The sequence below is a fragment of the Zea mays genome, chromosome 9, assembly GCF_902167145.1.
Source record: "Zea mays cultivar B73 chromosome 9, Zm-B73-REFERENCE-NAM-5.0, whole genome shotgun sequence".
Lineage (NCBI taxonomy): Eukaryota > Viridiplantae > Streptophyta > Magnoliopsida > Poales > Poaceae > Zea > Zea mays.
In genome coordinates, this window is record NC_050104.1 from 138,749,937 (window position 1) to 138,763,185 (window position 13,249).

General features: G+C 49.1%; 1 protein-coding gene across 1 annotated transcript; it reads left to right on the plus strand.

Annotated features, from left to right (window-relative positions):
• Window positions 1–10,590: 10,590 nt before the first annotated feature.
• LOC100281341 (uncharacterized) lies at window positions 10,591–12,630 on the plus strand. The gene is made up of 3 exons (NM_001154259.2): window positions 10,591–10,958; window positions 11,104–11,381; window positions 11,549–12,630. Exons 1-3 carry the CDS (start codon window positions 10,754–10,756, stop codon window positions 12,110–12,112), a joined length of 1,047 nt encoding a protein of 348 aa, NP_001147731.1. The 5' UTR covers window positions 10,591–10,753; the 3' UTR covers window positions 12,113–12,630.
• The last annotated feature ends 619 nt before the right edge of the window (window positions 12,631–13,249 follow it).

A 13,249-nucleotide genomic window follows, 5' to 3' on the forward strand; every position in this document is an offset into this window, starting at 1 on the left:
GGTAACTGAAAGATCCATTTGATGTAGCACAGTGACAATGTGTCCATATTTGTCTATTGGGAGGACACTGAGAATCTTCCTCACAACATCCGGTTGTGAGATTTGAGTAAGCCCCAATCCATTGACTTCCTCTACAAGAATATTAAGTCGTGAGTACATAGCATTTGCATTTTCATTAGTAAGCATTTCAAAGGAATTTAACTTTCGCATGGCTATGTGATATCTTTCCTCACGTTCACTTCTAGTTCCTTCATGTAGAGCACAAATGTCCATCCACAAATCATGAGCATTTTTATGATTCCTTACTCTATTGAACACATCTTTGCAAAGGCCTCTAAAAAGGGTGTTTTTGGCCTTAGCATTCCATTTCTCATAATTGAACTCATCACCTACAAGATTTGTGGGATCTCTAGGTTCGGGGAACCCTTGTGTGGCGGCTTTATAGACACCAATGTCTATAGCCTCTAAGTATGCTTCCATACGAATTTTCCAATAAGGAAAATCGTCACCATCAAAAACGGGAGGAGGTCCATCCCCACCGGACATCGTAACTCTAGCGGTTAAGCTAATCTATGAGCAACAAGGCTCCGATACCAATTGAAAGGATCACGATGCCCAAGAGGGGGGGGGTGAATTGGGCTTTTCTAAAAATCAACACTAATTAAAACCTAAGCAGGAGCTAAACAAGAGCCCAACTTCACCCCAACAACTAGCACTAAGAATATAATACTAGAAATGTAACAAAGCTAAGATAATACTTCAAATACTTGCTAAACAAATACACAATGTAAAGTGCTTGAATTAAGTGCGGAATGTAAAGCAAAGTTTAGAAGACTCCTCCAATTTTTCCCGAGGTATCGAAGAGTCGGCACTCTCCACTAGTCCTCGTTGGAGCACCCGCGCAAGGGTATCGCTCCCCCTTGGTCCTCGCAAGAACCAAGTGCTCACTACGAGATGATCCTTTGCCACTCCGGCGCGGTGGATCCCTCGAGACCGCTTACAAACTTGAGTCGGGTCACCAACAAGATCTTCACGGTGATCACCGAGCTCCCAACGCCACCAAGCCGTCTAGGTGATGCCGATCACCAAGAGTAACAAGCCGTAGACTTTCGCTTGACCAAGAGAAGCCTAATGCAAGTGGTGTGTGCTCTAGGTGGCTCTCACTAGCGCTAATGAGGAACAAGCGTGGATTATGATTCTCTAATCTCCTCACTAGCCTTTTGGTGCTTGCAATGCTCTACCAATGTGCTGGAATAAATGTGGAGTGCAAGACATTGAATATGGTGGATGGAGGGGGTATAAATAGCCCTCACCCACCAACTAGCCGTTACAGGCAATTCACTGCGCGATGGCGCACCGGACAGTCCGGTGCGCCACCGGTGCGCCAACGGTGCGCCACCGGTGCGCCAACGGTCACTTCCAACGGCTAGTTCTGACAGAGAGCCGTTGGGCTCATGGCGCACCGGACAGTGAACAGTCCACTGTCCGGTGCACACCGGACAGTCCGGTGCGGTGTCCGGTGTGCCACTAAAATTCAACTCTGAACGCTGCGCTCTCGGGTTTCTGCGAAGGGAAAACACTGCCGTGGACCAGCTTGGTCCCACCTGGCAGAGGGTGCACCGGACAGTCCGGTGCACACCGGACAGTCCGGTGCCCCAAAGCCAGAAACACTAACTCTTGTTTTTCAGCTGATTTTCAAATCGGTTTTCGCTCTAACTTGTGTGTGAGTTCTAGAGTGACACCTAGCACTGTATATGAGTGTGATTGTGCACCAACACTACACTAGAACTCTCTTGGTCAAACTACTCATCGACAACCCCTCTTTATAGTACGGCTAAAAGAGAATAAAAGACCTAACTAAATCGCGAGTGTCCACATCTCCTTGACACTCGGACTCCGTAGACCTTCACCTTTTGTTCCGTCGTTTTAGCCGTCGCTTCGAGTTCTTATCTCCGGGATTGTTTTCACCGTTGTAGTACTTCTACCTGTCATGCGACCTAACTTACCATTTGTCTCTGCAAAACACACGTTAGTCACATATAATATTACGTTGTCATTAATCATTAAAACCAACCAGGGGCCTAGATGCTTTCAGGAGTAACTAGCACCTTATCGTTCCATGTTTCTATATAAGCTCGACAAAAATGATTAAGATCATTAAACCTATAGACTATGGGATCTCGACAAGGGCAAATACGCTTTATTTTTCATTTTGGTGACTGGTCAGAGAATAGCTACGCTAGAGAAACTAGTTTCGAGTTCAGAGTAAAAGTTAGGGTAGAAGGGATCCCTATCCACTGTTGGGGTGAGGATGTTGCAGCAAGAGCATTGGGTAGAAGTTGTGCTATTCACTTTGTTCAGGAGAGCTCCAGACGTAGAGAGCGCACTAGGTCCTTTGATCTGTGGGCCTGGTGCTCTGATCCCTGCGATATTCCTAAGGAAGTGTGGCTAACTGTCACTGAGCCAGATAGTGAGTTACCTTCTGTGGACATTCCTTTAACTCTGGCTGGTTCCCATCTTGAGGGCCCATCTGATCTGAAAAGGGGTCATGTGTACACGCTGTGCAACCATATTGAGGTAGTTGAGGATCTCACTTTCATTCGTGGTAGGGGCAGTAGGGTGGTCCTCCCAACCGTTTGCCTCGGCGTGAGTTTGTATGGAGTTATGGTGCCCCAGATTCTGTTGGCGAGAAAAAGGAGTATCAAATTAATCACCGTGGCAGGGATTCTGTCCGTCGTGACCGGGAGCATGAAGATGACGACGACCCTCAGAATGGTCGTCACCAGGGCACCCGTCGCCGGCGCAGTCTATCCGGCTTGGCACGGGTGTCTCGCTGTCGTGGAGGCCTTGCTGACTGCTACAGTTCTAATGGAAGGCACAGATCATCCACCCCCTTCCGTCGTCATGGGCAGAAGTTGACAGTCTCCAACTCCTGGGTCCCTGTGGTGAAAGCTAAGAAGGTTTCCTTTGCTAACCCCCTGATCTCGGCCATGTGGCCGTCGGGTGTGGGTGAAGGGTCAGCAGTTGCTGATTGTTCTAGGCTAACCAATGTTCACCTCCCTGGCAACAAGATTCCTGTGGCTGATGAGGGGAATTCCAGACCGATTGACGGCAACGGCCGCGATAACAGCATTGATTCGCTCCTGTCCCAGGCATCTGCATCTCCCAAGGTACCTCCTCTGGCTTCCCCACTTTCTGTTGATGTTCATCGTCCTGCCAGTGTAGAAAGGGGAACTGAATCTAATTATAACCCAGGCCAGAATTTTAGTATGTTGTCCGATGACCCATTGATTCATGAAGCACTAAGGTCAACCCAACCACAAAGGCCAACTCATGGGGTAGCAAGTGTAGATCCTATCCTGGATGGCTGCGATTTAACCGCAGAACAACGTTGTAATCAACATAATCAACATAATCAGGATGGTCCCACTTCTTACGCAGTTCATATCAATGAACCACTCCTAGTAGATCAGCCAGCCGCGCACAAGCAGGGGGACTGCTCTGCTGCGCAGCTACAAGAATTTGTTGCACATATTGCTTCACCAAAAGAACAACCGCTAATCCATCCACCTCCTGTTGATACCCCAGACAGTTTTAGTGCATTAATGGGACAAGCCACTGAATCTCCTGTTGTATTGAATAATCAGACTCCTACCTTCACAAAGAGATCCAGTATTAGACTAGCTGCCAAGAAAAAGATTATGATGGGGCGTTCCAGGGATGCAATATCCAAAGCCCAGGACATCCTGATAGCTAAGCTCAATAATACTGCAACAAATCAAAAACAAAACCAAATCTCTACTGCTTCATGTTCCTCTAACCAAGATAATTCTTTTGAACAGATTGCTCGCCTTTTCTCAAGGCCGCTAACCAAAGAGCAGATGGAGGCAATCATGGAATTGGTCAATCAAGGGATAGAAAAGACAGGGCATAAGAGGAGGGGATGCAAGGTGGCTCCCATTGCTTCCCCAACCATCAGGGCTGTGGGGGATGCCTGAGATCTCTTCGTGGTGGCAGTTTTTCTTTTTATGATGCATGCGATCTGGTATTCCTGGTTCCCTCAGTGGGGTGTTTTAGTTCTGTCTGTAGCTGTTCCAATTGAAGTGGCGTGGTCATGGCTGTTTTGGCCTAGGCGTCCTGTGCTTTTGTATCGGCTGTCCTCGCATCTGTCTGTGTGGGGAGTGCTTTATGTCTGTAATCTGTGTTGTCTGTGTTGGGAGTTGTTAGGTGTTTGGTTGCAGTCCGTGTCTGTCTGTGGTTCTGTCCCTGGTACTTCTAGTCTATCAAGTGGGAGTGGTAATTCCAGTTAAATGTGTTCCAACTGCACTATTTTCTCTTGGAATGTGAGGGGTTTAAATGACCCGGCCAAACGTGCAAGTGTGAAACAAACAATTCTGTCCTCAGGTGCAACCATAGTTTGTCTCCAAGAGACAAAAATCATGAACTGGACCAATGACTTACTGAAAGAAACCGTGGGATGCAAGCTGGCTTGCCAGACAGTTCAGCTCCCTTCGCAGGGTGCCTCTGGTGGAATTCTTTTGGCCTCTGACGCAGATTTGTTCGAGATGGACCTCATTCCATGCGCTTCAACCTACTCGATCTCGGTTAGGATTAGCTCGAGAGTGGAGGACGAGGTCTGGGACCTCACCGGGGTTTACGGCCCCCAGCCAGAAACTGAAAAAATGAGCTTTCTGTCTGAGCTCCGAAACATCCAAAATGTGATGCGTCCGGAATGGGCGATCCTGGGAGACTTTAACATGATAAGGAGAGCAAGAGAAAAAAATAAAGGATCAATCAATAGAAGAATTATGAGTCAGTTCAACAATACAATTGATGATTTGCATCTGTTAGAGCTTGAGCTCAATGATAGAGCATTTACTTGGTCAAATGAACAAGTGGACCCTACAATGACCAGGATAGATAGATTCTTTGGGACAACTCAATGGCATGGGCTCTTCCCATCAGCAGATCTGCTGTCCCTTTGCACTATGACTTCAGACCACTGCCCAATTATTATGCAAGGTTGTTCACAATTTCGTTTCTTCAAAGGCTTCAGATTTGAATCGTTCTGGACAAAGCTGGACGATTTCAAGGAGGTGGTTAATCGAGCTTGGTCTACTGTTGTTAACTCTCAAGATGCCATTCTGAGGCTGCATGTCAAGATGTCACGCACTGCTAAGGCCCTTAGTATGTGGAGACGCAAAACAGTAGGGAGCGTCAAGATCCGCCTGGCAATTATCCAGATCACTCTTACTCACCTTGAGAAGGCGCAAGAAAATAGACAGCTCTCCAACGATGAAGTGGAGTTCAGGAGAAGACTAAAAATCAAAATTCTTGGTCTTGCTTCCATTCAGAAAGGGATTGCGAGACAACACTCCAGACAGTTATGGATGCGAATGGGAGACGCCAACACGAAATTCTTTCACTTGGTAGCCAACAATAGGAGAAAGAAGAACTATATCAGATCTCTCCTTCGAAATGGTACTTTATTGTCTAGCCAACAAGACAAACTGCAAGAGGCTCATCAGCATTTCAAGGAGATTCTTGGAGAGACTGGAATGAGACATAAGGTAGTTCAGTGGGCCGCTCTAGATTATTCCCCCTTTTCGTTAGGTGAGCTCGACATCGTGATGCAAGAGTCAGAGATCAAGAATGTGGTCATGAGTTTACATTCAGAAAAAGCTCCTGGCCCGGATGGTTTCATTGGCCTTTTCTATAAATGTTGCTGGAACTTGGTTAAAGAAGACCTCACTGCTGCAATTAACGATTTCTACAATTTGAGATGTAAAAACCTCCACCTAGTTAATGAAGCAAGTGTTGTTCTACTCCCAAAAAAAGAGGTCTCGGATAGCATCGATAAGTTTAGACCTATTAGTCTAATAAACAGCTTTATGAAGATCGTCACCAAAATTTTGGCAAACAGACTGGCACCGCGCATGAATGAAATTGTATCGGTTGCCCAAAATGCCTTCATCCAAAAGCGATCAATTCATGATAACTTCTTATATGTTCAAAGGGTGATTATGAAGATGCACAAGAGGGGTCAGCCTGCGCTTTTCATCAAGCTTGACATCTCGAAAGCCTTCGACTCTATAAATTGGGCTTATCTCCTTGATGTATTAAAGGCCCTTGGTTTCTCCCAAAGGTGGCGAGACTGGATCGCTCTAATTCTGGGCTCATCTTCCTCCAAAATAATAATAAATGGAGAGCCGACAAATAGAATTAAACACAGGCGTGGTGTACGACAAGGGGACCCCCTTTCTCCATTTCTTTTCATTTTAGCAATGGACCCTCTCCAGCGTATGATCGATAAGGCGGCTCAGGCTGGGCTACTGGGAAGCGTCCTGCCTAAAGGGGCAAAGCTTCGTTGTTCCCTATATGCAGATGATGCTGGGGTGTTTGTGAGAGCAGACAAGTCGGACCTCAAAGTTCTCAAAACGATTCTGGAAGTCTTTGAAGGTTGTTCAGGCTGAAGATAAATTTTGATAAAACAGAAATCTTTCCAATTCGCTATCCTCAGTCGCTTTGGTCAAATCTTGCCGAAGTGTTCCCGGGTAAATATGCTATCTTACCTGGAAAGTATCTTGGTCTTCCCCTCCACTTTAGGAAGATTAAAAGGATCTCCTTGCAACCGCTACTGAAAAAATAAACAACAGACTGGCCGGATGGAAAGGCAGACTACTCTCTAAAGCAGGCAGAGAAACATTGGTTAAATCTGTATTAACAGCCCAACCGATTTATCATCTTACGGTTTTTCCAGTTCAAAAATGGCTGCTAAAGAAAATTGATAAGATAAGAAGAGGCTTTCTTTGGAAAGGAAACAACCCTGAAGCTTGCAGCGGAGGACACTGTTTGATCAACTGGTCTACAACATGTCAGCCAAAGAACAAGGGGGGACTTGGCATTCTGAACCTAGAACGCTTCGCAAGGGCTTTAAGAATCAGATGGCTGTGGATGCGTTGGAAGAACAGGGATAAGGCGTGGATTGGTTTGCAATCGCCATGCGACAAAATAGATGAAGAACTTTTCAATGCATCCACGGTAGTCAACGTTGGTAATGGGAGAACAGCAAGTTTTTGGAAATCTAGTTGGATCCATGGTCAGGCGCCTAAGAATATAGCGCCAATTCTGTTCAAGAAAGCAAGGAAGAAGAACATCTCAGTTTTTCATGCTCTTAGAGCCAATAGCTGGATTCAGCTATGTCTGCCATGCATACGAGAAGACGAAATAAAAGATTTTGTAACCCTATGGCAGGCTATCAGTAGCATGCACGAACTTAATAACTTGGAGGATTCCATCTCTTGGAGATGGACGACTGATGGCCAGTACAGTGCAAGCAGCGCATATAACATTCAGTTCTCAACAAACTTCTGCACAATGAAAATTTGTTCCATTTGGAAAGCAAAAACTGAACCCAAGTGTCGCTTCTTCGCTTGGACTCTTTTACACAATAGAGTGTTGACAGCAGAGAACCTTCAGAAAAGGGGATGACCTCACAATCCTTCTTGTTGTCTCTGTAATTCGACCTTTGAAACGACGGTTCATCTCTGCAAGGACTGCCCCTTCAGCAGGGAGGTGTGGGACAGAATCTTGGCTTGGGCGAATCTTTCGTCCTTTAAGGGGATCTATGGCTCTGATTCATTGTACGACTGGTGGAGAAATTTGAGAAGTAGGTGCAACAAGCCTTCGAGAAGATCCTTTGATGGCCTTATCATTTATTTTTGGTGGAGCATTTGGTTAGAGAGGAACAATAGAATCTTTCACAGTCAGCTTAAATCAACGGAGCAGGTCGCGCTAGTGGTCAAAGAGTTAGTTGGTTGTTTCCATGGCCTGGCTGGCTAGTAGGTACGCTTAGTAGGTCCGCTTAGTAATTTTGTTCAGGAGTTCGCTTCTAGTCTTGTAAGTCGTCTTGGTTTCTTGTAATTTCCTGTTAGTCCTACTCCTTCTAATATATTGGAGCGGCAAGTCTTTTGCCTCTCCCTTTCAAAAAAACTTCAGTATCACTTTTTGTGAGCTCTTCAACAGGATGGTTGAAAGAATCAAGATGTCTAAAAAGAGAATGAATTTGCCAAATAGGTTTCTCTAAATATTTTTTCCTATAAATTAGAGCTTATTATGGAACCCACACACACTTATGCGGTTATGCCTATAAGTGTTTTATCTACCGGTTAAGAGTTTTGCATCCTAGGTTTGTAAACACTTGATGTAAGTGCCAAAAAGTAAATGTATATCACTTGCCTTCACACTAGCAACCCGGTCTATCGTGGCCGATACATATCTCTTGACCTTCTCTATCTAACCACGTGACACTATGTCATGTCGCATGCAATGAGCTCCTTCGTCGCACTAAAACCAGATAATGGGGATCATGTGACGGATAGGATAATGGGGCCCATGTGATAGAGGACGCCATGGCGATTGTCTTGTACTCACTATACATTTATAGCGAACCACCACATATAGGACACTGTAAAACCAATTCCTAAACCATAGGCATTGGACGAGCCTTGTGATAGCATCGGTCTGTTCGGAGTAGAATAGTTGATGCACATAGAACACCATTGTGCTATTCAGAAGATGCACAGTGTGATGCGCTCAATGGACATGTTCGATTCTTTATCCAGTGTTTGGTGTAGATGTTAGTCTAATTACCAAAACTATATATGAACCTTTTCACGGTTGAGCTGGTACGGATGCTCGGCTTGGCGGGGAGCTAGGCGAGTGGCCGTAGCCATGGCCGAGAGGCGCAAGGACGCGTTGGGTGCCAACAGCCTGTACACGAGGACATAAACACCGGCATGGAGAAAGTATGTGAGAGAGAAAAATAGGAGAGAGTGTTGAAGCGACGAGCATGACCTCAAAATCTACGATGTGGACACTGGCTCATGATATCAAAACATGTTACTTTGATATCATACGTGAAGCACAGGGTCCAAAATAGAAATTAAAACACACACAAATCTAAATATAAACATTTTTTTAAAAAAGCTATAAAAAATCGGCCGAGCGTGCACCCTTTCAAACTTTATTCGAGTATTCTAATATTAACCTCAATCTACATGTGTAAATTGATTTACATTACATCACAATCCACTTTAATACATATGTATTACCAAAGTATTCAAACTAGGCCTAGAAGAGAGGAAAACGGCTGGTCACGTTGAATTGTCTGCGATTTTGCTGAGGCTGCGTCTATAAGTGTACATTCGGGCCGCCCGGCCCGGCCCGGCCCAAGCCCGAAAAGGCCCGTATTGTTTGAATTTCGGGCCGGCCCGGCCCGTTTGAATTTCGGGCCGTGCCGGGCCGGCCCATGGGCCTAGCCCTCGGCCCACGGCCCGGCCCGTAATTGCTTAAACGTGTCGGGCTTATTTCGGGCGGCCCGAAATTATAAAAGCCCGAAATTCACATTAGGGCCCGAAATTCAATTTTTGGCCCGAAATTCAGTTTTTGGCCCAAAATTCATATTAGAGCCCTAAATTCAAAAAAATAATAAACCAAATAAAAGATAAGACAAATAAATTTGTATAAAATCAAACTTAATATTTGTATTAAAGTTACCACAGCTATGCAATGACTACCTCGCATTTTGTTAGAAGGAAAAAGAGTATAATCAGCTGTATACAAAGTTCGTAAGTTCAGTTTATTGTCTAATGTTCATAACAAAAGTAAAATTACATCGCACAATCTAATTCAAAGATACAAAAAAACATCTAACTAGCATTATCTCTAGCTTTGTGTTCTTTATCAAGTATATGAAAGTGCGAAATAAAGTGTGGTTTTAATAAATATATGGGTCTTTTCGTGCTTCTATATGGGCCTTTTCGTGCCTGCCTTAAACGGGCCGTGCTCGTGCCCGCCCATGGGCCGTGACCTCGGCCCAAACCCGGCCCGATATAACGGGCCGTGCCGGCCCGGCACTAAATTATTTCGGGCCGTGCCGTGCCTGGGCCGTGCTTTTTTTTCCGTGCTTCGGGCCGGCCCATCAGGCCCGGCCCAAATGTACACCTATAGCTGCGTCCGCACACCGGTCCGTTGGGTGACGTTACGCGCGTCAAGCTGACAACGAACAAAGAGTGTCCCAAAAGAGGCGACGAGAGGACGAACGGAAGCGAGCACCACAGCCACGGATCGCGATTTGGCACGGGTAGTAGCGCCTGCAATGGACCCATGGTAATCTGGATTTCTCACTATTTTCTGGAAAGGAGCTGGGATGAGAGAGAGAATATCTTCTGCCCAGTTGCTTCCCCCACTCGTTTTCAAAGGTGAGAGAAGTATTTAAAGATTGCGATGATATTTTAAAGCAGAGCTCTGGTTTTCAGATCTCGACCGCATAGTTGCCGCGTGTGAGCTGTGAACGGGCGAGTGAATATTCCGCCGCAGGCCATCAGGATTAGGACAGGTAATTTGGAGTTGCTTACGGAGCCAGTCACTCACAGCTCCTGGTCCTGGCGGTAAGAAGTGAACCTGCCCGGCGCCCCCCGCCGGACGGGGTCCGTCGCCTACAAGCCGCCTCCCCACGGCTCTCCGCTCCCGGCCCGTCACACCGGCCGCCAATCCTATATAAAGCCGCTCCAGGCCCTCCGCTCCTCCAGTCCAAAGCCCCTTGCCTTCTATCCCTTTCACACACGCCTCTCCTTCCCTCTCTCTCTCTCTATCTTCCTGCCTGAGGCAGCAGCCATTTCCGCTTCCGATCGTGGAGGCTTGGTGTGGAAGGAGGAAAGGAGGCCAGCTGCTGGTTTTCGGTGCGGCGGAGATGTCTGAGGTGTCGGTGATAAACCAGGCGGAGGTGGAGGATGCGGGTGCCGGGCAGCTGGACCTGCCGCCGGGGTTCCGCTTCCACCCCACCGACGAGGAGATCATCTCGCACTACCTCGCCCATAAGGCCCTCAACCACCGCTTCGTCTCCGGTGTCATCGGCGAGGTCGACCTCAACAAGTGCGAGCCATGGGACCTGCCAGGTTAGTACTTGCTGCTACTGCATCGACGCCTCATAGCTCTAAACCTGCACCTTTTTTCCCCTTGTGCTTCTACTAGTAGTACTTCTCGGCTGGAAACCATGCCCTAACCAAAAAAAGGACGGAACTTTGCGTTGGATTTCTCCAGGCAGGGCCAAGATGGGGGAGAAGGAGTGGTACTTCTTCTGCCACAAGGATCGCAAGTACCCGACGGGCACGCGGACCAACCGCGCCACGGAGACCGGCTACTGGAAGGCCACCGGCAAGGACAAGGAGATCTTCAGGGGCCGCGGCGTCCTCGTGGGCATGAAGAAGACGCTCGTCTTCTACCGCGGCCGCGCGCCGCGCGGGGAGAAGACCGGCTGGGTCATGCACGAGTTCCGCCTCGAGGGCAAGCTTCCCGAGCGGCTCCCGCGCTCCGCCAAGGTCCGGCCCTCCCCCCCTGTTCTCGCCTCGTTTAATTGCTCGTTCGGCCCTGGAAATCTTTTTCTCCCCCCCCCCCCCCCCCCCCCCCCCCCCCCCTTTTTCGTCCGCCGGTGGCCTAAATCCTCTTCTTTTCTTGCTGCCTTCGTTTGTTTGTTTGTTGCGTGCAGGACGAGTGGGCCGTGTGCAAGGTGTTCAACAAGGAGCTGGCGGCGAGGACCGAGCCAATAATGGCGGCGGCCGGCGCGGGCGAGCTCGAGCGCGTCGGCTCGCTGGGCTTCCTCAGCGAGCTCCTCGACTCCGCCGAGCTGCCGGCCCTCATCGGCGCCGACGTCGACGAGGTGATCGACTTCAACGGCCCCGCGTCCACCTCCGGCGCGCCGGGCACGAGCCACAGCCACCTCCCGGTCAAGATGGAGGAGCACGCGCTGCTGCACATGCAGTACCAGCCGCCGCCGCCCCCGACGTCCTACTACTCGAGCCAGTACTTCTCTCTGCCGGCGATGAACTCCGGCGACGTCCTTCCCCCGGCGATCCGGAGGTACTGCAAGGCGGAGCAGCAGGTGGTGTCGGGGCAGACGGCGGCGTCGGAGGTCAGCCCGTCCCGCGAGACCGGGCTGAGCGCCGACCCCAACGCGGAGATCTCGTCGGCGGTGACCCCGTCGTCGTCGCACCAGTTCCTGCCCGAGTTCGACGACCCGGTCCTGAACCTCGCGGACCTCTGGAAGTACTGAAGCCTTCCCCTGGACGGCTGGACGACGATCGATCGGTGGATCGGGGCGCCCGCCCACCCGCCTCGATCCCATGGTTTGGTTGGTTAATTGCTTGATGATTCGATTGATTATCTTGGCCTGTTGTGGGATTTGGGGTTAGTGACGGACCGTGACGCGTCCTCCGCCTCTACTGACCTCGGGGTCTGACTAGATTATTGCCCGTGCAGACCGGCAGGGGATTAGGGCCCCCCTCCTTGTTAATGAATCCGCCCCCATCCTAGGTTCCTTGTCTTGGTCACTGTACATAGCGCCCTACTCTGATTGTGTCAGTAGCAGTAGCATGATTATTGATAGGATTAATGAAATGGGGGGTAGATTAGCGTCAGCAGTGCGTTATTACAGGGCAAAGTCTACGGATTGATTAGTGAATTTGGGCGCTTGATGAGCCAGCTAGCGCCAGCTTCATATGCACATGTACTACTATTGATTGCTGGTCGAGCTCGACATAGCATTATGTGAAAATTTGATGCTTCAGTTAACCTATTGTGATCTCGTCCGTCCGTCCTCTTGTACCGGGTACCGCTTTCCACTTGTTGGCCGTCCATTCCGATATGTAGCCGCAACAGCCTCGTGGATGCGATGCGATGAAAGATCGTTGGATCCGTGGGACCCTTCGCCGCCGCAGGCACGTACGCGACGCCATCCGGCCAATTATTTGGAGTGGAGGCGACGCCGGTCGCCGTCCTCAATTCTCATCGCGCGCGCCCAACTGGATCGGCCGCCGCGGCATGACTCCAGAGCCAGCCTTATCTCGTTTCGGAAAAGCCAAAGCCAACAGACGACACGGGAAAACAGAAACTGATCGCGCGCGCCCACCATCCTAACCAACCCAACCTGATCGCAGGCACGCACGCACGCCGTCGCCGTCGCCGACGACGAGTGAAGTGAAATTACCGCGCGCGCGTGGGCGGTGCTGGCCACGGCCGTTCGCGTCGTTTCGCTTGTGCGCGCACAGCACACGGTGGCTTGCCTTCCGTTGGAAGCAAGAAGAGGCTTGTGTGCCGCGCCGCGGCACGGTTGGCCGTATAGGTGTACATTTGGGCCGGGCCTGATGGGCCGGCCCGAAGCACGGAAAAAAAGCACGGCCCAGGCACGGCA

Bases quoted from the DNA above. Each gene is read 5' to 3' on its own strand.
- LOC100281341 (NM_001154259.2), top strand. From the start codon at position 10,754: ATGTCTGAGGTGTCGGTGATAAACCAGGCGGAGGTGGAGGATGCGGGT. The intron at 10,959-11,103 runs GTTAGTACTTGC...GGATTTCTCCAG, and splicing joins CGAGCCATGGGACCTGCCAG to GCAGGGCCAAGATGGGGGAG. The intron at 11,382-11,548 runs GTCCGGCCCTCC...TGTTGCGTGCAG, and splicing joins GGCTCCCGCGCTCCGCCAAG to GACGAGTGGGCCGTGTGCAA.